Source organism: Hyalella azteca, unplaced genomic scaffold, assembly GCF_000764305.2.
Source record: "Hyalella azteca isolate HAZT.00-mixed unplaced genomic scaffold, Hazt_2.0.2 contig1382, whole genome shotgun sequence".
Taxonomy (NCBI): domain Eukaryota; kingdom Metazoa; phylum Arthropoda; class Malacostraca; order Amphipoda; family Hyalellidae; genus Hyalella; species Hyalella azteca.
In genome coordinates, this window is record NW_025931701.1 from 777,365 (window position 1) to 804,144 (window position 26,780).

The following is a 26,780-nucleotide window of genomic DNA, read 5'->3' on the forward strand; positions in this document are numbered from 1 at the left end:
CTGGCAGTTATGTCAGTTGATTTAGCTGCAGTTTTTGCCCTCTGTAACATTTGCCGTCTGTAACATTTATCTTCTGTAACATTCGCCCACTGTAAAAATGTAACATTTTTAATCGAGCAGCAGCGTTGGGAAACTGTTTGTACAGTACATGACAGCGCATGTACGTGTTTTAAAAGCACGCTAAAATGTTCGTTAATAGAGCCTTAGATTTTCCCGCGATCATATTCACGTAATGTTATTATTACCACAAATATTCTTTCAGCACCAATTTTTTCTTCACATTATCTCGGCAATTCACTAACCCAACTTTAAATATTGCATGACGACTAAATTTCTTTGCTCATAAATATTTCCCGAAGCACAAATTTTCCTCAGCCACCAATTAATAATAATCTCATTTCCCTTTATCACCCGTTCCCCCAACAAAGCCTTTTACCCAAAGAAGAATTTTTCTCGACAACCCAAAGCTAAAAATCTTGAGTTATCGCCCATTTTTATTAACCACGAATTTGCTCGAAAAACGAATTCTCCAAATCATCGACTTTATTGGAACTAAAATTTTCTCCAACAGTCAATTTCACTTTCATTTAACCATAAATTTTCCCAGTGAGGGATTTCGCCGAACCATCATTTTTAAAATCGTTGTAAACAAAAAATTCATTTATTTCTAATTTATGCTGATAACTTATAAGCTTTATTGTGATTCAATTCAGTCCGTTAAATAACATCAACAACTCACCACACAAGGTCATCACACTACACTGGATGAGGTCACCACACTCCACTGAATGAGGTGGTTGCACACTCCACTGAATAAGGTCATCACACTCCACTGGATGAGGTCATCACACTCCGCTAGATGGAGTCATCACACTCCACTGGATGGAGTCATCACACTCCACTGGATGAGGTCATCACACTACACTGGATGAGGTCACCACACTCCACTGAATGAGGTGGTCACACTCCACTGAATAAGGTCATCACACTCCACTGGATGAGATCATCACACTCCACTGGATGAGGTCACCACACTCCACTGAATGAGGTGGCCACACTCCACTGGATGAGCTCATCACACTCCGCTGGATGGAGTCATCACACTCCACTGGACGAGGTCATCACACTCTACTGGATGATGTCATCACACTCTACTGGATGGAGTCATCACACTCCACTGGATGAGGTCATCACACTCCACTGGATAAGGTCATCACACTCCACTGAATGAGATCATCACACTCCACTGGATGAGGCCATCGCACTCCACTGGATGAGGTCATCACACTCCACTGGATGATGTCATCACACTCCACTGGATGAGGTCATCACACTCCACTGAATGAGGCCATCACACGCCACTGGATGAGATCATCACACTCCACTGGATGAGATCATCACACTCCACTGGATGAGGCCATCACACTCCACTGGATGAGGTCATCACACTCCACTAGATGAGGTCATCACACTCCACTGGATGAGGTCATCACACTCCACTGAATGAGGCCATCACACGCCACTGGATGAGGCTATCACACTCCACTGGATGAGGTCATCACACTTCACTGGATGATGTCATCACACTACACTGGATGAGGTCATCACACTTCACTGGATGATGTCATCACACTCCACTGGATGATGTCATCACACTCCACTGGATGAGGTCATCAAACGCCACTGGATGAGGTCATCACACTTCACTGGATGAGGTCATCACACTTCACCAAATGAGGTCATCACACTCCACTGGATGGAGTTATCACACTCCACTGAATGAGGTCATCACACTCCACTGGATGATGTCATCACACTCCACTGGGTGGGGCCATCACACTCCATTGGATGAGGCCATCACACTCCACTGGATGAGGTCATCACACTCCACTGGATGAGATCATCACACTCCACTGATTGTGGCATCACACTCCACTGGATGAGGTCATGTTATTGTTGTCATCACACTCCACTAGATGAGGTCATCACACTCCACTGGATGGGGTCATCACATTCCAAATATTAATCCTGACTGGGATAATCAAAAATTAATTATTATATTCCAGCAACACCGCGTAAGTTAAAGAGACGACGTAACGTGTGACGTAATCCTACGACGTCGTAACGACAGCTGGTGCAGGCGTCGTAATTGCAATGCTAAGTGACGCTCCACGTCACCGTCTGGAATGCAATAAACCCCTCGGGGAAGAGAGGGAAGACGGGGGGAGGGAAGGTCTGGTGGTATGAGGGGAGAGTGGAGGGTGAGAGGGAAGAGTGGGTAGGGAAGGAAAGGTGTGTTAAGAGCGGAGGGGGAAAAGTGTGGGAAGGGGTGAGTGGGAATGAGGGGAGAGTGGAGGGTGGTAGAGGGGAAGAGTGGGTAGGGTGGGAAAGTCGTGGGGAGAGCGGATGGGGGGAAAAGAGTGGGGAGGGGTGAGTGGGAATGAGGGAAGCGTGGAGGGTGTGAGAGGGGAAGAGTGGGTAGGGTGGGAAAGTTGTGGGGAGAGCAGAGGGGGAAAAGAGTTGGGAAGGGGTGAGTGGGAATGAGGGAAGAGTGGGAATAAAGGGAGATGACAGTAGTTCACTCATGCGTCATTGTTTTGCGTCACGAGTGCGTCTATGAGTCTATAAATACTTTACTGAAGATGATACTCGTGTCGCGACAAGGCGTGATATCTACGTAAATACGAATACCATACGTGATACTAATAAAAGGGCAATCTCAATACTAATACCAGAACTAAGCGTAGCGGCAATACTAATACCAGAACCACGCGTAGCGGCAATACTAATACCAGAACTACGCGTAGCGGCAATACTAATACCAGAACTACGCGTAGCGGCAATACTAATACCAGAACCACGCGTAGCGGCAATACTAATACCAGAACCACGCGTAGCGTTAACACAAATACCAGAACTAAGAGCAATCCTAATGTCAGAAACACTAGCAATTGAAATGATAATTCAAAAACAACATTTAATACGGATAATAATAGTGGAAATACACGTTATACAAGTAGGAGCACGCGTAGCACAAATTCTAGTACAAAACCACCAGGCGTAAAATTCATTCAAGATAATTGATATTTTCTACTGATAAAATCAGGCTTCTCTAATCAATAGAAACGATCAAAAAATATAAATGATATAACCTCATCCGGTGTTTTTCCTCGATGGTTTTGTGTTGTACACATAATCATGCAGATTTAGGTATAGTCCTCACACATGAACATGCTACATTAAATTATTTTAAAAATTAAATTGAAACTGTATCTAAGCTGTATTTATCTAAACTGAAAGTCAATTCATGTATTTTTTCATGAAACCATCGCTCTTATATTCCAAAAGAAGACTTTCCTTCAAACGAATGAATTTTAAGAGGCATGTCCGGCCGAATAAATTTATTGGATTTGAAAGCGAATTCTTGGCGGTGAATACCTTTCAAAATAACATCACCAAGAGCATAAACTTGAATCACAGCATCAGCACAACTCACAACATCACTACAACTCACAACATCACCACAACTCACAGCATCACCACAACTCACAGCATCACCACAACTCACAGCATCACCACAACTCACAGCATCACCATGAGACGCAACATTGCGTCCAGCATCACCACAAGTCACATCATAAGTCACAGTATCACAATAAGTCATCACATATCTACAACATCACCATAAGTCACCATGTAAATACACTATATCATCACAAGTCACATCATAAGTCACAGTATCATCACAAATCACCACAAGTCTCATCACAAGTCACAGTATTATCACAAATCACCACAAGTCTCATCACAAGTCACAGTATTATCACAAATCACAAAAAGTCGCCACATTTCTCCCAGTACCAGCACATCTCAGTGCGCCAGTGGCAGCGGTTGAGTGAGGTTGTCGGTGCCGTCGCCGGGCGTGATGAGGGCCGCTCTTGAGTTTGGCCGCGACAGGCCGACGCTCGGCCTCAGATGGTCGGTACTTATGACGCTTACATTTATGGTCGTTTTAGGGGCGGCCAACCCTGACGCTAAACGCCTCTACGACGACCTACTGAGCTCTTACAACCGACTTATACGACCAGTCAGTAACAACAACGAGACCATCACTGTTTGGATGCGACTGCGGCTATCTCAGCTCATTGATCTGGTGAGCGGTACTTTTGGTGTTTACTTTGTTGTGCTCTTACTGTTGTGTGCTAACTTCTGCATCACAGTACAGTGCAGCTCTCCAGGGGTGGTGACAGATGTCAATGATTAACACGTGTATCACTTTAACACATATTTTTAGCGGTTAAGATATGTTTGCGGTTGGCTTGTTCTTGTAAAGGACTTTATTTGATTAGACAAACGCATTATTAATAACACGTTCGAATGTGTTTACACCCGACATTTAGGTATCTCCAGGACAAACAAGTATACTGTACTTGCTACAAACATTTGAGTACCACTGAGGGCGTATAAGCTCACGGTATTCACTCCGATGATTTAAGTATCTCACGCCACGCAAAGAAGTCTACGGTGTTTGCCCTGAATATTTAAGTATCAATGATAAAAAATTCTGCGGTATTTGCACCGAGTATTTGAGTATCTCAATTGCAAAATCCCCACTCGCAAATAATTTACATTTATTTTTTCAAATTTTTAGCTTGATATGCATACATTCAGAATATTTTGTTGATTTCTGAAATAAAATCAAGGCCATCGGAACTCAATACAAAGATAAAAGTTAAAGTTGTATAGAAACTCGTGAAAATATATTTAGAATTGGTAGTGTCAACAATTGTGGTTGTAGTTATGGTGATTTTAGTGATGACGATGGTAGCGAGGATGTCTGTATTGGTGGTAGTAGTTGATGGTAGTTGAAGTGTTCGTGGTTGCAAGGGAAACGGTTGTAGAGGTGGGGATGTTACTGTTGTAGTGCTGTCTCTTATACACATCTAGATGTGTATAAGAGACAGAANTGCTGCAGTGTACAGCTGTAGTTTAATGCTGCAGTGTACAGCTGTAGTTTAATGCTGCAGTGTACAGCTGTAGTTTAATGCTGCAGTGTACAGCTGTAGTTTAATGCTGCAGTGTACAGCTGTAGTTTAATGCTGCAGTGTACAGCTGTAGTTTAATGCTGCAGTGTACAGCTGTAGTTTAATGCTGCAGTGTACAGCTGTAGTTTAATGCTGCAGTGTACAGCTGTAGTTTAATGCTGCAGTGTACAGCCTGTCTCTTATACACATCTAGATGTGTATAAGAGACAGAGATACGTGCTCACTAAATTTTACAGGTATTCAAAGGTGTTAAGCAGCGATAGTAATATATATGGTGTAGTAGCGCTGTAGAATAGCTAACTTTAGCCTGTTGTTGGTGAGTTTGATTTCAATTTTAGATTGAATGGAAACGCTGTAAAATCACAATTTAACCTTATTATAATGTTTTCATATCATTGTACGGATAAACTTTTTCTCAGTGCTATTCCATGTTTATTTTTATATGGAATTAATTAATTTAATAAATAATTAAATTATTATAATTATTTTTAATTATTTTTCTGTACCACTAGTTGAATAGCGTTAAATTAATAATAATTCTTATTAAACATTCCATTTAAATAATTTATTCCGCCATGAGGCCGTCGAGTCATTGTCTTAATGGATGCATCACAGTACAGTGCAGCTCTCCAGGGGTGGTGACAGCTGTCAGTGGTTAACACGTGCATCACTATAACACATATATTTTAGCGTTAACATATATTTTCAGTTGGTTTGTTCGTGTGAAGGGCTTTATTTGATTAGACCCGCATTTTTAATAACACGCTCGAAGGCCTTTACACCCGACAATTATGTACCTCTAGGAGAAAAAAGTCTACGGTGTTTGCTACAAAAATTTGAGTACATCTGAGGATGGAAAAGACTACGGTATTCACACCGAACATTTAGGTACCTCTCGCGAAGAAGTCTACGGTATTTGCACAGACCAGTTGAGTATCACTTAGAAGAAAGTCTACGGTATTTGCATCAAATATTTAAGAATCTCAGACAAAAAAGTCTTCAGTATTTGTAGCGAACACTTGAGTATCTCAAGCGCAAGATCCCCACTCGAAAATACATTTTTAAATTTTGAGCACGATATACGTACATTCAGAATCTTCATGAAATACATACATTCAAAATTTTTTGTTGATTTTTAAACTAAAATCAAAACCATCGATACTAAATACACAATAAAAATTTTGATTGTATAGAAACTCGTGAACCGATTGTAGCGAGGGTGTATGTATTGGTGGTGGTAGTAGTTGATGGTAGTTAAAGTGTTTGTGGTTGCAAGGGAAATAGTTTTAGGGGTTGGGATATTACTGTTGTAGTGGTAGTACGTACGGAGGTGTTATGGTGATGGTTGTTGTAGGTATGGAGGTGTTGTAGTGGTGGTGGTTGTAGGTATGGAGGTGTTATAGTGGAGGTGGTTGTAGGTATGGAGGTGTTATAGTGGAGGTGGTTGTAGGTATGGAGGTGTTATAGTGGAGGTGGTTGTAGAGATGGAGGTGTTATAGTGGAGGTGGTTGTAGAGATGGAGGTGTTATAGTGGAGGTGGTTGTAGAGATGGAGGTGTTATAGTGGAGGTGGTTGTAGAGATGGAGGTGTTATAGTGGAGGTGGTTGTAGAGATGGAGGTGTTATAGTGGAGGTGGTTGTAGAGATGGAGGTGTTATAGTGGAGGTGGTTGTAGAGATGGAGGTGTTATAGTGGAGGTGGTTGNTGCTGTGTACAGCTGCTGTGTACAGCTGCTGTGTACAGCTGCTGTGTACAGCTGCTTTACACACATGTTACGTACAGCTGCTGGGTACAGCTGCTGTGTACAGCTCCTGTGTACAGCTGCTTTACACACATGTTACGTACAGCTGCTGCGTACATAAACTGCTCAGTCGTCTCGTGGTGCTGATATTTACAGCTCTTAGTTGCTGCGGTCCTTTAAATATGATTAGCTTAACTGGAGTTCAGAGACGATGCGTTTGTTGAATTCAATGGAGTAAAAGAAACAAGGTTATGGGCGCTGAGAAAATAGGGAAAATGCAGGGAAGTGAGGGAAAATAAAGGGAATTGAGAGAAATTAAAGTGCATCGATTGGAAGTGAGTGGATCAAATAGGAGATAGGGAAGAGCACAAACAAGAGGAGAGCAAGAAAAGAGTGGATTACAAGGTGGAATTGGAAAGGAAACTGAGTTAAGGTGATATACAAAGGTGAAAAAGAACGTGTAGTGATGGAAATTTGATGGTAGAAAATATCAATAATGGTTTAGTATATGTGCACTGAGGAATGGGCAAAATCTGGCCGATTGCAGATTTTTGTAACTGCGCAAAATGGGAGAATATATATATGTAAATAGGCTTATGTCAGTAATATTGAATTATTGTTTGAGGGATTGTAGGAAGAAATGGGAAGGGAAAGCAAATGATGGAACTTGAGGGGAAGCGAAGAAAAGTAATAGTATGTGAGGAAAAATAAGGATTGAAGTCAAATTATCACTTATCCTTCTAGTTCGTCTGAAGGGAAGTTAACACAAGTCATTCACATTGAATTACTTGGACCGAGTTCCCCAATTCTTATTCTAGTTCTTCACAGAAACTTTTGACTTTAAAAAGTTTTTTATTGCGTCGTCAAGAAAAAGCGAGATTGAGTATAGGGCATCTTATGGTATGTTTTTATCTTGTAATTCGGATCTGTTTTTCTTATTAATCGTATTAATACTTCTTATGCATTATTAAGTTCTCTCAAAAAAAGGGAATTCTTCTACACTTAGTCATGAACGAAACTTGTTACATGATCATTATCATTACATCGCTATTAAGTACTATCGTCTCAGTTATTATTGAAATACCAATTTTTAGTGTTATTCTACTTGATATTACCGTGAAACTCTTTATTTCTTCGTGATAGTGATGACAATGGTAGCAGTTATTTAATTTGTTGTTGCATCATCAATGATTAACATTTTCTTTGTTGTCATTGACACATTATTATTTCAGTAGCTATGCCCTACGTTGAAGAAATTATTTATGGAATTCTGCCATTTAAAATCTAATCAGTCTAATCTCGCATTCTTCCTTAAGTTTAATTGTGCCTATAAAATATGAAAACATTCGTAACTTTAAATGAAAAACGAGTTTTTTACACCGACATCCCATGAAATTATCGAATGAGTTGGCTTAGCTGCACAGTCACACGTTTCTGAGCAAAAGACAAGTAAACAAGGCCTCTTTCAGTATTATATTCTTTTGAGTTAAAATGCTGTTGCTGATCCTAGACAATAAATTAAATATGAAGTCATTTCCTGAAGCCATTCAGCTAAACGATACATCTTCGAAAATCTTGTGTCTCGCATCGTAACGACACGAGTTCCTCACAAAAAACAGTTTCGTAATATAGGCAATTCGACTAGAAATGGCAAGGAGCGGAATGACTCGAAGGTTACATGGAAAGTTAAGAACGCCTCGCTTGCAAAAAAAAAAAACTGACGACAGCAGTAATTTAAAAATAACTAAAAAAACATCACGCACTTCAGGCGAACATTTTTTTCCCTTCAGTCGTGGATGACACAACGGAAGATTTGGGTGCTGAGAACAACAAGTGCAATGCCTGCCTCCCTTCCTGTGAGGCTTCCTTTCCGACCCCTTCCCTTGAAATGAAAAATTTACCGCGTTTGCGCTGAGGCGAGAGACTTCAAGTTTATGTAATTCTGCCCAAAATATCGTGTGTGGCAGCAGACTTCGTGGCACCTACATTTATTCCTCAGGTTCACGTTTAAAGGAGTCACCCCTGGTGTCGGGAAGGTGTCATTTGTTTCAGCTTGGCGACAGAAACAGAATCATAAACTTTCATCCAAATCTACAGAAAGAATTTTGAATAACTTCTCTGCAAGTTTCCTCACAGAATTTGTAATAATATTTTCAAACAAATTTGACTCTGGACTAAGCTCTTAGGTGACAATGAATATACATTATTAAGCCATAACTTATCTGAGCCATAACATTTGCACAATTTTTCTTCTCTTAGACTTTAAAAAGCCCTTGACTGAGGATGAACCGGTCTTTCATTGCACAAACCACTCGATCAGTTTTGCTGAGTAAGCTATAGCAAAAGATTCTGCTGAGTAAGATTTACCAAAATATGTCTTTCCATAACTTGAAGTTTCTCTTCTTGCCAATGGAAAACAATATGTTTCGTATATGACAGCTTAACTTTTTCTGTTTTATGAGACGTCATCTCAAATATGCAATTCCCGATCGCAGTCATAATTGAAGACGATTGGAGTAATGATTTTATATGAATAGTGTGATGATTCATATGATTGCAATACTGATTTTAGACAAATTGTTGTGATGATTTAAAAACGATTGAAGTTTTGAATTTAGACCATTGAAGAAATGATTTGAGAAGATTGATTATCATTCGAATGAGTTTAGCCGATTGAAAAAATAAGTTTCGAAGATTTGCTCGCTTATTTTAGACTATTGTCGTGACGATTTTAGCAGATTAGCCTGATTTCAGACGATTGTTGTGATAATTTCAGACGGATGGCATGATGATTTTAGACGTCTTCTCAAATTATTGTCGGTAGAGGTTCCGCTGATAAGCGCTTTTTTTTGGGCTGCCTAGAGTTAAATACATCTTGCGAATTTTTATCATCCTTTGACGAGTATTTATCCGTTATTCATGAGTGAGTTATCGTTTTCGCTTTCTTCTATTGAACTGTCGAGAACCTTTTCAATTTGAATTTGCGTTTTACAGTTTGAAAAAAGTATCATAGTGTCTATTATAAGGCTTTATAAAAAATCATCGAATAAAACTCGTATAAGACGTGCCGCCCCTGCTTTTCATGGACGGTAGAAAATTCAATTGCCACATTATAACAAATTGTTTTAGCATTAATTCCCAACAAGATAATTCCTATAACATGAAAATTAATTTCTATAAATTACTTGAAGAATAGACTAAATATGTTCCCTGACGAGCGTCGCCTTGCCGCTGTCAGCGCCTCGTCTCTGCATCTGAATTAGAATTTATGATTGTTTAGACAATTAGAGGCATAGCAATATCGAGTTGAATGAAAAATTTGATTAAAATTAAATTAAATTAAATTTTAAATTAGTTTAATTTCATTTGATAATTTGTTCAAATATTTTTGAGCGTCAGACACGAAATATTATATGTACGTTTTTTTATAAACCAAAGTTTTTAACGATATTTTCTTTCTCAAAGTCGTTTTACAATAGTCCAAACTAGTTGTGTTTGCTTGGAAGTCATTTAACAATAGTTTCTGCTAATTGTGATTTCTGCGACTCCGATTACAGTTTATCTAATGAGGATCAAATTGGCCATAAAGGGGATTGTGGGATTGTGGACTTGGTATTACGAATCCCAAGTCACGCTGGGCTAGATTTTAGTTGTTATTTGTTGTGAAATTGCTGTTGTATCTACAAATTCTGTACGCTTTCCATATGTATTATATAATATAAATTGTGTGCAAAATTTCAGTTTTACTGAAATTATTATTATTAAATTATTATTTAATAATTCGGATATTATTAAATAATACAAAATTTACATTTTAGCTCCTCAGCTATTATTTCATCAGTTGTTTTATCATACTGGGTAAAAACATTCCAAACTTTCAAAGCACTTTACCTAAATTTTGAATCTGATGAATATATGAAGCAAGATAGTTAAGAGCGATCCATTGAATTAGATCATCCACACATATAGAGGTTCGAGATCCACGTTAGGCTTCACATTGTACTTAATGGTGAATATGTTTTCAGCAGGTATAAACTTAAATATAATTTCTAATTTTGGAAAATTCAACATTCACATCCAAATTGCGCTGAAAATAATATTTTTCATTTTGGGGGGCATGGCGGTAGCTCACTAATTTTTTTGATCAGAAATTCCTGTGAAGGTCATTCATGCTAAAGGCGACCTCATAAAAATATCAGCGGAAAATAAGTTTCGAAAGAGTTATTTTTCACTGCACTCTTGAGTACAGTTGTGATATTATGCTGTAGTATACAGCCTGTAGTTTAATGCTGTAGTGTACAGCTGTAGTTTAATGCTGCAGTGTACAACTGTAGTTTAATGCTGTAGTGTACAGCTGTAGTTTAATGCTGCAGAGTACAGCTGTAGTTTAATGCTGCAGTGTACAGCTGTAGTTTAATGTTGCAGTGTACAGCTGTAGTTACTGCAGTGTACAGCTGTAGTTTAATGCTGCAGTGTACAGCTGTAGTTTAATGCTGCAGTGTACAGTTGTTTCAAGCTGCCCAGTTCTTACCGCTGCTCTCAGGTCGTCATGGCAACGCCACTCTCTTCTCCTTAGCCTCTTTATACCTCGGGTCTGAATCTAGTTAGCTTCTAGGTTACGTGTGTAACTTATGTCTCAGCATAGACCTTTTAATCCTAGACTACTTCTAGACCCTTTTGATCCCAGCCTACTTGTACATCCTTTCAATCCTTGCTTACTTCTAGAAATTTTCAAGTCCCATCGTCTTCTAAACAATTTTAATTTTTTACACTCTTTTACATCTGTACTACAACCTATTTTTAGAAACTTTTAATCGCTTTCTACTTTTAGACCCTTTTAATTTCAGCCTACTTCTAGACCGATTTAATCCCAGTCTATTTTTAAAAACTTTTAATCCCTGTCTACTTATTGGCCTTTATGACCCAGCAAACTTCTAGACCCTTGAGACTCCAGTCCTCTTCATTTTTGATGTAAGCAGCAAAAGCTGTAAATAAAAGCTATTGGTTTAGATAAAATTTAATTAATTAGTCAAAATTATATAATTTTTTGCTAAAGTAGTTACATTTTTATTTTTAAAGTAGTTACAATTTTAGTAGTTACAGCAGACATAGTCGAGACCACGCTACGACGTCGTGATGAACTGAAGTTTCCGTTAGGGATATGAAGGACAACCATAAACATATAAATTGGAATAAACGAGGACTATAAACATATAAATAGGGATAACAGTGGACGATAAATCAATAAACAACATGTTTTGTCCGTTCCAGCGGAGATTTTCCAACTCTAACAACGCTCGTGTTCGAACTCCGACATAAAGTATCACCGCTGCATTAATCAGGACTTAAGACGTAAATATAATAGAACAAAGGCATTTATCAAGGCCGATAAGCTCCATCTCGCAAGCGCTACTCCACGACTCAGTAATAAATTCACCGAGCTTGAACGGTCACGAGACTCGCCTGAGGAACAAATACTGAAATTTTCAGTATTAAGGCAGCATCTTTACTTCTCAGAAAACCCAATGAAGCTTTTCATGATCACTGCAGAATTTCTGTGTCCTTTCGTCGTTGCGCCTTTTGTGTGTAGCCACTACGAATAAAATCGCTATATCACTATTTTCATAAAATCACTGTATCACTATTTTATAAAATCACTGTATCACCATTTTTATAAAATAACTATATTACTATTTTAACAAAAACTCTACATCACTATTTTATAAAATCATTGTATCACTATTTTTATAAAATTACTATATCCATATTTTTATAAAATCACTGCATCACTATATTTATAAACCACTAAATCAATATTTTTCTTGCATGAGCCCGCTCAAAACCACGAAACTAACTAAAGTAACATTATCCGGCCCAATTGAAATGAGGCAGGAGGTCATCTATTCTTTCAGAGTGATTGACGTATCGATAATTTTCGCAGTAATATCTTTGACTAATATGTTATAATTTTTTATTGAATGTTTAGACTACACCAGGCTTCTAGATCCTTAGACCGTAGCATTTTTCTAGACCTAAATGACCCTATATCTTAATTTATACTCTTATGACTCCAGCCTATTTTAATACCTCCTTGTAACATCCGCCTCCCACCAGCCCTCTGTTCTGACGGTCTGATAATCTTATAATCCTTATAATCCTCAATACGGTTTCTGCTAAAATTTATGACAGGAAAACGAAACTATAAAATATTAAGAGAAACTTTTTATCTCCTACAGAACCTACGAGAACAAATCATGACCACGAATGTCTGGGTCGACCACGTGAGTAAACCTCGGATGTAACATTCATCGCAATGTTCACCCAGTCAAGTGACGTTGAACAACGTAGATTAAAATGTTTCTACGTCATTAGTGTGGAGTGAAGAATATACTATTCACAAAATCCCAGGAATATCATTCAATAATTAGTTAGATTTTCGATAATTCAGTGTTTTTTTAATTGTGAGATACCGTATGGGCTGTATTGTGTGATACAGTCTAAGCTGTATTGTGAGATACGGTATAGGCTGCATTGTGTGATACAGCTTAAGTTGTATTGTGAGATACGGTATAAGCTGTATTGTATGATACAGCATAAGCTGTATTGTGAGATACGGTATAAGCTGTATTGCATGATACAGCATAAGTTGTATTGTGAGATACGGTATAAGCTGTATTGTATGATACAGCATAAGTTGTATTGTGAGATACGGTATAAGCTGTATTGTATGATACAACATAAGCTGTATTGTATGATACAGCATAAGCTGTATTGTATGATACAGCATAAGCTGTATTGTGTGATACAGCATAAGCTGTATTAAAAGTTTCAGATAGAAAAAAAGTTTCAGCGAGAAATGTAAATTTAATTGAACAATGGAATAATAATTAATTTTCACAGATGAACATATGATGTATTTATCTTCATGTGTTGTGCATCTAAACAGTTGTTGATAGTCTATATATATTTCAAGTGCATCTTTTGTGAATTGAACTATTAGTTATAAATTTTCAATATTTTTGGAGTGCACATTTTGTGCATTAAAAATATCGTCAACAATCCTTGCTGTTGATATTGCTGGGGGACTACCTCTTTCACTCTCTCAAGGTCAGGAAATGATTTCAGTTGAAATAACACACAGTTCACAATATATTCAGTAAAACAGATCCGTACAATTACGTTGTGCCGTACAGTTATCTCCAGCTAAAGTCTAAAACATGAATGAATGAATCCCTAAAGCACGCAAAACCTAAATTGCGGAACTGAAAGTCTAAAGGAAAATGGAAAAATTGTTGCTAAGAAATATGAGTAAATTTATACCATTCCCTAACAATATCTTGATATCTACTTTTTTACATAAAAAATTTATAGTTCACGTTTATTTTCAGCTTATCCCCCATTTAGACCGACAAACAACCATCTTGTCTCGAGCAAACATTCTCGATCTCGTTATAAAACAATTAAGGGAGTAAAAATCCATGTACGTTGCGAAGGCAGGAGGATGAAGAAAATTTATCCACTTAAAACTATAAAATATTAAGAGTAACTTTTTATCTCCTACAGAACCTGCGAGAACAAATCATGACCACGAATGTCTGGGTCGACCACGTGAGTAAACATCTGACGTTAACATTCATCGCAATGTTCACCCAGTCAAGTGACGTTGAACAACGTATGTAGATTAAAATGTTTCGACGTCATTAGTATGGAGTGAAGAATATACTATTCATAAAATCCCAGGAACATCATTCGATAATGAGTTAAATTTTCAATAATTCAGTGTTTTTTAATTGTGAAATACAGTATGGGCTGTATTGTAAGATACAGTATAAGCTGTATTGTGAAATACAGTGTGGGTTGTATTGTAAGGTACATTTAAGGCTGTATTGTGTGACTCTAAAAGTTTCAGCAAGAAATAAAAGTTACAGCGAGAAATAACTTTCATTTCTTGCTGAAACTTTTAGAATCACACAATACGGTCTATACTGTATATTACAATACATACCATTCTGTATTTCACAATGCAGCTTATACTGTATCACACAATACAGCGAGAAAAAAAGTTTCAGCGAGAAATGTAAATTTAATTCAACAATGGAATAATAATTAATTGTTCACAGATGAACATATGATGTATTTATCTTCATGTTTTGTGCATCTAAATAGTTGTTGATAGTCTGTATTTTTCAAGTTCCTCTTTTGTGAAATGAACTACATGTTAAATCTTAGTACTATTAGTAAATTATTAATGTATTTGAAGTGCACATTTTGTGCATTAAAAATGTCGTTAACAATCATGACTGTTGACATATACTTTTTTAAATTGAAAAAGATTTTATAGTTCACGTTTATTTTCAGCTTATCCCCCATTTAGACCGACAAACAACCATCTTGTCTCGAGCAAACATTCTCGATCTCGTTATAAAACAAGGGAGCAAAAATCCATGTACGTTGCGAAGGCAGGAGGATGAAGAAAATTTATCCACTTCGCCGGCTTCAAACAACACTGAGTTTTAATCCAACGTATTCCTACAGAATTGCATTCCTGCCGATAACGTGAATCTCGACCCTAAATTAGAAATATACACTGTTAGAAAAAAAAAGGGAAAAAACTTTCTTACCCGCGTTCTAGTAACCAGCCGCCCCGTGAAAAGAAACCGTTTCACCGTGTTTTTCAGACGTTACACGGGTTTCTACCGTAAAATTGGAATAAAAACGGCAACACGGTGTTCATTTTCACGTGTCGGCCGGTTACTGAAACGCCGGTAATACCGTTTAACGGTGATTATTCTAACAGTGCACTAATATGACAGCAACAACTTTGCAGAGAAATGGTCTGAATTTACGAATTGTAATTTCTAGAGAGAACACAAAAAATTACTTCAAATGTGCTCTATGAACTATAAAAATTATTGCTAAGGAGTCGAACAAGTAAACAAAGGCATGCCGGTAGTTCATACGCTGAACAAAATATCCGAGTTTCTAACCAGCGTCCCGGCTCATCTCACAAAATCCCCGCTTTTAAAAGTTGCCAGTAGGGATAAAAACAACAAATGTCAACTCACTCCGTAAAGTGATAAAAATAAAGCCTCGCCCAACCTCACGAAGAACAGCAAACAAAGATGTACTCGCAAGTAAAACATCTTGGCTCCCCCAATAACAAAGAACAAACGTCCCGACTCTCTTTACAAACCAACATCTTATCAAGGAAAGAAAGGCCTAATTTACCGAACAATTGGGGCGTCACAATTTGTAGCGGTGATTGGCGGAGTGATTGACAGGGACGGGGGCGGAGGGGTGATTGGCTGGGGGTTCGGTGATTGTTCGCGCGGGGTCGGTGGCGTTTAGTTTCCATTTCACTGCTGATTTAGAGAGAGATCCTGGGCCTTATTATCATCAATGTTTTTATCTAGTTTATAATTTACAATTCAAAGTGATTATTGCACTCAATTAATAACATTTTTATTTAGTAGTAATGCCACTTATCACAGAGTGTCTTAAGTTCATTTGTTACATCATCGCAGTCTGCGGGTGGATTTAGGGTTCGGTCCTCCGACCCAGCCGCTCTTTTCCGTCTCTTGGACAATCCGATTTGGGACAGATGAGTGACAGCGACACACGGACATCCTGTGACCCACAAACTTTCCCCTCCCCTTGATTCTTTAGAGCGAAGCTCGATTGGCAATTCGTGCAGGATCGAATAACATTGGCTTCAGCTCCTAGTTGTTCAATCGGCTTCTAAATTCAGGCTGTGACAGCTTTATAAACTTTGCAGCTTCGTGCTCAATTAGCTACCAATATTTTGAAAAAAAAAAGAATTGTTATCAGCATCTTTTTAATCGATTAGCTGTACAACTCCGAGAAGAATAATATTGTTATTTGCAACTTGTTGATTGATTGGATTCACAATACAGGCAGGAATATCGTTTTGCTGTATTATTCATCATCAAAACGGAAAGGAAATATCTGGAACACATGTTGCGTGACCGTCATCGGACAAATGAAACTGGCATTCGAAAGCAGGACGAACGTCAGCGATGTTAATCTTCCATTCCTCATCGGCAAGACTTATTTAAAAGCGACAAAAAGTGATCAAGGAGAAGTATTTAGTTAAATAAAAAAAAACCTTTGGATTTGTATAGATATTAACTCAATATCTATCGTTAATGAAACTTTTGCATTGAGACAATGAGCCATAATCTAACTCATTGCCTCCATGTCATTATGACGTCAGATAATTCCGTATATTTCATTTATAGCCATATATGTTTCATCCCGATTCAATTCTCATGTGAAAATTAATTTATGTTTGCAATCGAATTCAGATTGACTTTCCGTATAGGAGTTGGAAAATTAAGCATTTTATCAAAAGCTTCGAGTCAATCGTTGACTTTAAAAACCCGTACAAAGTCAACGACATTACAACTATGAATTCTAGCAACCAACGAAAAATGAAAAATAATTTGCAAGTCGGTTATTATATACCAATTGATGTATGTAAGGTTCCTACATTGACCAAGATTCTTTTCTAAAACTGGAAAAAAACAGTTATGAATAGTGAAGTGTAGCTTATATAGTCTAAAAGTAAGTTTGAAAATACCCAAAAATCTCTTAACTAATTAATTAATTAACAATTACTTTTCAATTTGCTTATTTATTTTACTTGTCCAATAAACAAATCATTTAAGGGGTTTCCCTTTCACCGCGGGACGTTTTCCTCACTATAGGATATTACCAACTACCACCCCGGTACTCTTCTACTGCCCTAACCCTTTGAATAACATGCCCCCTCTGCTCCCCCCCCTCCTGAATAACAGGTCCCTCCTGCCTCGTCGTTACCCCTGAATAACATGTCCCACCCAACTCCTTCCAGTTGCCGTATTGCGCCTAGTGTGAACGGAGTCCAGAGCTGGCAGCAGTATTCAAGGATAGGTATTTCAAGGGTTCTGAAGAGTGTGATCATCGGTTCCGCTTCTCTCGTTCTGAACGTCCGCCAGATCCACCCCATCTGTTGTCTACCTTTTGTGGTTATTGCCGGTATGTGATCACCGAAATTACTCCAATATATCTCTACTACAACAGACATCTACTTTAACATTTATCTACTCCAACAGACATCTACTTTAACATATATCCACTCCTACAGACATCTACTCCAATATATCTCTACTCCAACAGACACCTACTCTAACATTTATCTACTCCAACAGACATCTACTTCAACATGACGCTGCGCCGCAAGACGCTCTTCTACACCGTCAACCTGATCATCCCATGCGTGGGGCTGGAGATCCTCTCAGTACTCGTGTTCTACCTACCTGCGTACTCTGGGGAGAAGGTGGCACTCTGCATCAGCATCTTGCTCTCCCAGACTATGTTCTTCTTGCTCATATCTGAGATTATTCCCTCCACTTCACTGGCCTTGCCACTGCTGGGCAAATATCTTCTCTTCTCCATGCTGCTCGTGGGACTCAGTGTTTTGGTCACCATCATTGTGCTCAATATTCATTACCGTAACCCGTCCACTCATCGCATGGCGCCGTGGGTGAAAAAGGTGTGTGGTGTGGAAAGATATGCAAATTTTGGTTTGAGAATAGGGTTGATTTTCTGAGTATTTATGATTATGAATTTTCTAGTATAAAGATGGAAAATATAGCATGGTTAAGGTATATTACTCATAGAAAATAAAGAATATTTATTTGAAATGTCCTCAAATTTTCATGAATAATTCATTTCAAAGGTTCAGTAGAAAAATCTCTTAGTTTATATAATATCAAATAGTCACCTTATCATTTATAAAGTTTCACAAAACATGAGCATTATGAATTAGTTTGAATTTTTAGTCATACATAAATTTAACCGAGAAACAAGTAAACAAGTCAAGTCATATTCTCAATGAAAAGGTTCCGGAAGCCACCCCCAACAGAAATACTTGTACAACCAATTCCCATAAAACAATTTACAGAGTTTATATTGAATCCTGAAATGAATGATGGAACAAGTTAGATTAAGAATAGACCTATACGGTTAATAGGCCCAATTTATCTATTATTTTTATTTACCAGACAGATTTATACCCAATCTAGTTCATTCACCAAAGGGACACGAACTAGATTCGTTATTTTAATTAAGTTACTGATTAAAAGTAAACTGAAGTTTGATAACTTGGATGCCAGAAACACTGGCATTGGACGCTAATTGCTTAAAATCATAATCACTCACCGGGATGTTACACAATTCGCTGGCAATATGTAGAGCTGGATGAGGTTGCTGCGAATATTTGGTTCCACTGCGGAAATTCTGGCATTTTTGCTCACACTTTATAGTGAAGAAAATGCGTGATGCCATACCAACGAACATCGATGCGCACTGCGCACAACTGCATTCGTCGACCAAAGACGATAGCATTTTGACAGCAAGAATATCTTTGCGCTTAATGAAAAGTATTTCCAACTATTTTCAAATTCAAATATTTTATGAATAAACTTCCATTTCTTAGGACACACTTTCTCTTCAGATGCCGGAACAAACAACAATGCATGATATCGTTAACACACTGGTAAAAATATCAGTATATCATTAGGGACATGACTTCGCGTAACAGCCAGGCCTGAGGGAAACTCATATAGAGCGAATTAATTGGGCAAAATATTGAAATAAAAAATGCATGTCATGAAAGACGCACAAATTAGAAAATTGCAATTTATACATTTTTAAATCTCTTTCAAGATTCATTCAAGCGTTGAAACGCAATAAACTACTCGAAGATATTGGTGCTAAAATCCGTGAATGAGAAATTTTATTTCCAATAGTGTAAATTGTGAGAGGAGGCCAAGAAAATGCAACTTTTTGCATGAGTATTCAATTTATTATCGTTCACAAATCGTAAAGAAAATGTTTCTTTCCCCTGTTCACATGTTACCAGCTATGGCTTGTAAATACAGCTGCGTGCATAACTCAACGACATTCATAAATGCAACTAACACAACTTTTTAATAGATTGTCAAAGCATGGGGGTAAGAGTTATCGTACTGGGAACCGACTTACGCAACCACCTCAATCGCGCCGAACTAAGGGATTCCCGAGTGACATTTATTTCAGGATTTAGCTTAAATTTCCGGTGTTATCGATTTAATAATTTCTTGATCTTTATCAAGTTTTGAGTAAAACCTAATAAAAATTATAACTTGGGTTTATAATCATTTGAAATTGTTAACAGATAGATTTATTCGTTCACTTTCTTCTCGTTATATCTTGCTTGCCAATTTGAGTTCAGTTTCGATTCAGTATATCTGTCGAAGAATTTATAATGAGTATTTTGTTGAATCTTTGAACAAATGATGGAGCTGGACTTCGAAACGTTTTCATTGGAAACATGTAATGTTTTTTATTGGCACTCTCACTTCCTTGAAGTTTTCAAAAGAAGTAGGACTCTGTCTAAGCATTGAGGTTTATCTTGCCTCAAAGCATTCGTCTTTTGCAGAGCACTAACTAATTAATTTTCAATTATTAAAGTATCGCATCTAATTCGTCTTATACTGCCTACTCATCGATTAATCAAACATATATATATATATATATATATATATAGACATGATTCATATAGTTCATATAATTCACACATTTAACCAATTTATCTCTGAACCATTTGCGCATCTAACCAGTTGAAATCCTCGAATTCGTTTCTATTAAATCAATTTACACAAGTCGCGATAAGCAGAAGCCTTATTCCTGCGTCAGTTGTTCATCTGCAAGATGCCGGCGTTCCTGTTGATGCGCGTGCCGGACCAGCACCTAAATGAGGGCAGCCCTCAGACACAGCAGGAGGACGAGGACGAAGAAGGCGATGAGGGAGACTCACCTCGCCACGACGACGAAGAGCTCGACGAAACAGGAGCTGCATCGCCCCTGCCTCATGAAAACGGTGGTCGTGCAGCTGGCTTTGGCGAACGTCGCGCAGTGCCCTCCTACATCGGTGAGGATATCTTTTGCCATCTTTCTAATCCACGTTCCTCTTTGCCTTTATTTTCTTTTGTCTTCTGTTTATTTCTCGTCACTTTCTCGTCCTGATTTTTCTCTCCCTCTTCTCTCTTCTCCTTCTTCTCAGGTGAAAGGGGCTACAGCTTGGTTTTTAGGTGATGAGGAGCAGGCGGAAAACGAGTGGATGGAATAAGCGATAGTAAAATCACTAGATAGTAGAATCACTAGTAAAAAATGCGGCTGGGAAAAGTGAGAAATTTTTAGGTTTTTAATGATTATTTCAAATGACTTACGTCTTCACCTCTGCACTCTTTCTTCCCCAGACACCCCCTACGAGGGGATGCGTTCACACTCCCTCGAAGACGTGTCCATTGAGGTGCCTGGAATCCCCCCTCCTCCCATCCTTTCCAGGAACTATAAGAATCTTTTGACTCCCCCCGCCACAAACAAAAATGGTCGTCCTCCCAAAGGAGAAGGAAGAATCGGCAGTTATATTGTAGAGAAAAGATATAATGAGGACTCCCGTGGGGGAGGGCGGGGAGAAGACACGATCTCTCAGGGGTCCGCAGGGACGAACAAGGGCGGAAGTCGAAGTGGAGGTTTGAATGGAAACCCCAACAAAATAAACAAGTTTTTCACTAGAGACCAAGATGGCCGTCAGAACCGCCAAAACAACAACAGGAACGCGACGTCGGATCATAGCCGGTCGGCTGCAGATCTTGACCGGCATCACGCAGATCGCGGCCGAAGCGCAGCAGATCGTGACCGACGTAAGAGTTCAACCGATGCAAATAAAAACCCGATGTTTCCACCACGGTTTCCCCCAATGGGAAATAAACGTAACGGGGGGAATGGGTCCGCAAAGAGGATCATTTCCACTGGTAGACTGGTGCTGGATGCCTCGTATGACGAGCTCCCCGAGTGTTTCCACGTGGGACACAATCCCGAGGTGTTTTATCCACCCGAGATCCGAAGGGCAATCCACAACGTCCAGTTCATCCACAGCCACATGGTCCAGCAGGACAAGTTCGACGAGGTCAGGAAAGTTTATGGACGCTCTTCTTGTCCATGTTTTGAATGCAAATGTCTTCTTCATTAATTGTCTTACCAAGTGAAATTAGAGTAGCGGCCTTGGTCATTCATCAATTAGCTATGATGCACAGTAATCGGTATTGATAGACCTATGAGATAAAATTCGCAAATTGAGTCCTAGTAAGTATCGGTGTTAAAATATATAATTTATTAATCTGCACTTATGATTCAGGTGCTGGGATTTTGTTGGAAGTACATTCCAATTGAATGCTGTGTCAATTCGAACACATAAATCTTTCGGTAGTTTGAGTAGAATCTTGAAGTTACGAGAGCAAAACCAAGGCAGGGAAATGTTAGGTATCATTAATTTGTTCTGTATTTTTACGTGTACATCATAAAATAAAATCGGAAACTTAAAAATCATTTAAACGAATGTTGAAATTCCGTTGCCCGGTGTAACTTTCGATCATGTTCACCCACCAAAACCGTAAACCAAAACGGTTTTCTACATTATTTGACATCAATTTCCAGTGACCATGCTAATTCCATTCGCCCTCTTTGACTTACCACATTCCAAAACCAAGATTGATCCAAAACTCTCTGGTTGATGCTACCGCAGAACGACGACGACTGGGCGTTCGTGGCGATGGTTCTAGATCGCTTGCTGTTGTGGGTCTTCTTCCTAACGTCCATCATCGGGACGTTGTTGATCTTCCTGGAGTCTCCTTATCTCTTCGACACCACCCAGCCCATCGACATCCAGATAAGCAAAGTGGCGCGCGCTGTTCTCGGCAACGAGGCGCTCTCGTTGCATATTTGAGGCAGATTTTTCAGCCTAGCATTTTTCTATTGGTAGAACTGCCCCAAAGGAAGTCAATTTATCCTCGTTCTTTGGGTGAATAGGAGGAGAACAAGCGTTCTGAAATGGCCCGTGAAGAAAATGAGGCAAGATTGAAGTTTTATGTATAGCTGATTCTGATATTCAAATGCGACCTCTAGGTTTTTTTATCTATAATTGATATTTTGGAACAACTTGTGCGACTCAAGAGCGATACGTATGACTTAGGAGCGGCTAGTGGAGTCCCGGAGCGTTCAGGTCACTTCAGCAGCTGCTGATGCAGTACAAGAGCGATTAGTGCAATTCAGCTGTGGCTAGTGCAGGTCAGAAGCGATTAGAACAGATCAGGTGCGGCTAGTTCGGTTCAAGAGCGATTAGTGCAGATCAGGTACGGCTAGTCCAGTTCGAAAGCGATTAGTGCAGACCAGGTGCGGCTAGTTCAGTTCAAAAGCGATTAGTGCAGATCAGGTGCGGCTAGTGCAGTTCAAAAGCTATTAGTGCAGATCAGGTGCGGCTAGTGCAGTTCAGAAGCGATTAGAGCAGTTCAGGGGCTACTAGAGCTGGTGTAACCTAAGCTATCCTTCACGTGACGCTTACTGTAGACTAGCAATCAAAGTTTAGCAGTTTCGTATCGTCTGCCGCGAAATGTTATGAGAAGCCTAAACGAACTTACGGCGATATTTATGAAAATTAAAATACCCTAGAACACTAGAGTATTCAGAGTATGAACACTATGGTACCCTGGTTATCTAGAGTACGAACATTATAGTACACCAACACGGGTCGGTACATAATAGTAATAAAGGTATATATGCATTTTATTCCGCAAATTGAGTCTTATTTTACCTAGAGACGGTAACGTAAAGAATTTGATTAAAGTTAAATACATTAATTAATATTGCAATTTTCTATTTATTATCAATTGAGTTAATTCCAGTGCCGAGTGACAATAATTTATATCTACCTGGACTGTGGGCTGATCGGGCAGAGAAGAGTTGTTTTAATGCTATTCCTACCTAGACTGTGGGCTGATCGGGCAGTGAAAAATTGTTTCAATGCTATTCCTATCATTTTTCCTTAAAAATATTCACTGCCAGTGTACTGGGTTCTACAGACACAGTTGTAGTCGGAAAACAGGGTTTCATTTTTTAATTGCGGTCGATCGTGTATTGAAAGGCTACTTATAATTCACCAACGATCTTTACGTGATCAGAAACAATTGTATTTTTGAAGTGTTATTTATAAGGCCAAATAATTCTTGTTGAATTGTGATTTAGATGAGAAATTCTTTGGCAGCCCCGAATGCTAGAAATATACAGCCCAAAAAACGTGTTGAATAAATCATAAAACTACTGATAAACCATAAAATATGAACTATTCATAATCATGAAGCATGAAGGATGAATTTTGAAGGAAATAATTCGAATAGAAATCGTTCATTTTAACACAAATTAGTTTATCAACAATTTATTTGATATTCATCAGGCAACTACAGGCAATTGAAGATTAAACATAATATACTCAAGATATTATAAATTGGAATCAAGTTTTACTTCTCGTTGTGTCGTATTTTTCCGTAAATAAGGCGCGTATCTTTACGATACGTTATAATAAATAAAGTCAATATACGGAGTGCCATGCTACGCTTTCTTAAATGTATATAGTTAATTAATCTAATTAATCTCTAGGTATTTAGAAAATAGTTAAATAGGATTTGGGTCGTGGTATTCTTAATTACCGCCATTGATTACCCAATTACAGCAGTAACGAAAGATGTTATGAAGAGAGGTAATCAGAGAAGGCGTTAGACGCGTTCAGCTGTGACACAGATTACTAGCTCTTCTTTACTGAGCGTTAAGCTTCATAGGTCAATAATCTTTTACTATCATAATTCAATCAGATAAAATCCGTCTTGTATGTTGAAATTTTTACACTATATGGATAAAAATTCATTGGGAGGTTCGCGCATTTCAGGGTTCATGACTGTGACACGTTTTATATTTTACTTTCGGTTCAAAACGTTGGAAGTTGGGCTTTGAGTTTACTACGTTGAAACTGAGGAATCATTTTCTTTTACCTTTAACGTTAAACTGTTTAAAATTTCGAATTTGGCTCATAACTTTGCAGACTATGAAGACATGTTCTTAAAATTCATAACCATAAATCTGATCAGATTATCCGTCGTACGTCCAAGTCATTATTGAAACAACTCTTAATTCTCCCAGTTTTAAAATTTTAAATCAATTTGTAAACTTTTAAGCTTTATAGTTACTAGGAAGTAATCATAGAGTTATGCTGCTGCTAACGTTTGTAATGAATGTAATTTATAATACACGCTCAAGTAGTGGGAAACGAATACGATGATTGTGAAAATAAGGAAGTCCAAAACTAGTAGGAGTAGAAATTTTCTGAAAAATTAAATTCTGTTGTTCACTGAATTGACTTTTTTCACTTTATCATCGTTTAGGAAGAAACATAAAAATAATCAATTCTTGTTTCCTTTCTTCGATTGACTCTTTCTACTTCACTTTTTGCGCTGCGAGTGTTCCCCAACTGCCTTTTGTTAAAAATGTCCGCCATATTCTCTTTTGGTGTCGTTACATATATGTTAAAAAATATGATGAAAGAGTACAAATTCTATTCCTGATCTAACTGGTTTAAAATAGCTCGTGGCTCAAAACTGCCATTTTCACGTGTTAATCTATTCAGTCAATTGATGTAGGTTGAAATGGTCCCAAATTGAATTTAAACATTGAATTAGTAAATGAAGCTTTTTTGACACTATTTGATTCGGCTTTTCACCATACACGTTTGGTTTACCTAGCACTTTTATAGATTCGCCAACTAGGTAACTTTAAAGATATGATTTCATGTAGAGAGCCAGCTTCTCAAATCGCAAATTTCACTCCAGTGCACGCGCATTAAAATATAAGCAATCACTATTTTTAAAAAGCTTGTAATATGCTGGCCGTCGTGAAACGAAAATAGTTAATAGAGCTAGTCAATGGCGAGATTTTACCCGAAAAAATTCAGAGCCATCGCAGCTTCGGATGCCTGCAACCAGAAGCTGGGGCGGCCTTAAATTCTGCGTCGCGGCAGCTTCTAATTGCTCGCAACAGAAGCTGAATGTCTTAATTCTTTAGTGTTGTTATGGTGCCATTCTGCGTCCGCTGAGCTACGAGCAGAGCTGCAGTGCAATGGGGCAATACAACGCATACAGAATGTTGATATACTGCTAGGGGTTATATTTAAGGAGCCTTTTGACAATTGCAAGAGCGTTGTGACAATAGCTCGGTATTATATGAGCGTGGTATACAAGACTTCCTGGTATTATGAGTGTCGTGACGATAGCCTCGTTTGTATGAGCCTTTTGTCAGTAGCTCATAATAATTGTACGAACGTAGTGGCGTTTGTTCTTTGTGTCAAAACTTGTTATTGTAATATCGCTCCAACAATAGCTCGTTATTGACAAAGCAAAAGTGGCAAAAAGATAAGATGGTAATAGCATTGTTATTGTATCATTTTACTTTAGCTACAATGAGACAACAGCTCGATATTGTAGCAACATTGGTAATGTAGCTTCTTGTTGTTACTGCATTGCTACCATAGATCGATACCGTTAAATAATTATGTGTGGGTCGCATATTGTTATCGCTGCAATGTTACCATAGGCCTTTATTGTATAACCATCTTGATAATGCTTCTGATCGTTACAGCATTTGTAAAATGGTTACGTGTGGTAACGGCAATGTTTGATTATTTTGTTAGTGTTTTGTTTTTGAGCAGCATTGTGACAGTGAACTTGTTATTGTACAGTACGTTGGTGCTTACTGACTGGACGCTTGTGAAGCAATTATAGACTAGTTCATTGTAGACTAGTTTTTACAATATTAACTATTAAGTGTTTCATCTCAGTTATTTATCGTCAGTGGTGTTATCTGTTAAGGCTGTCAGTTGATCTCCTGTGCAAACGCCAGTATTATTACCCTTATATTGCTAATATAACTCTACGTTTAAAATATAATTGATCTGTTCAGTTTGAATTTAGATACGAATAGAATTAAGATCAGGAGTTCAACTTGGTCCACATGCATAGTGAGGGAAAAACTGTAGAATAGATATTTTATTGCAGACTAATTCTCAAC

The 26,780-nt window shown here is 38.2% G+C and overlaps 1 protein-coding gene across 1 annotated transcript; it reads left to right on the forward strand.

Annotated features, from left to right (window-relative positions):
• Positions 1 to 3,903: 3,903 nt before the first annotated feature.
• On the forward strand, positions 3,904 to 23,534 carry LOC108670910. The gene is made up of 6 exons (XM_047882534.1): positions 3,904 to 4,153; positions 14,349 to 14,457; positions 17,996 to 18,339; positions 20,526 to 20,760; positions 21,089 to 21,801; positions 22,417 to 23,534. Exons 1-6 carry the CDS (start codon positions 3,926 to 3,928, stop codon positions 22,615 to 22,617), a joined length of 1,830 nt encoding a protein of 609 aa, XP_047738490.1. The 5' UTR covers positions 3,904 to 3,925; the 3' UTR covers positions 22,618 to 23,534.
• Positions 23,535 to 26,780: the final 3,246 nt, after the last annotated feature.

Coding starts and splice junctions, on each gene's coding strand:
- LOC108670910 (XM_047882534.1), top strand. CDS start 3,926: ATGAGGGCCGCTCTTGAGTTTGGCCGCGACAGGCCGACGCTCGGCCTC. Junction 14,458..17,995: donor GTCAAGTGACGTTGAACAAC/GTATGTAGATTA, acceptor CTACTCCAACAG/ACATCTACTTCAACATGACG. Junction 18,340..20,525: donor TGGCGCCGTGGGTGAAAAAG/GTGTGTGGTGTG, acceptor TTCCTGCGTCAG/TTGTTCATCTGCAAGATGCC.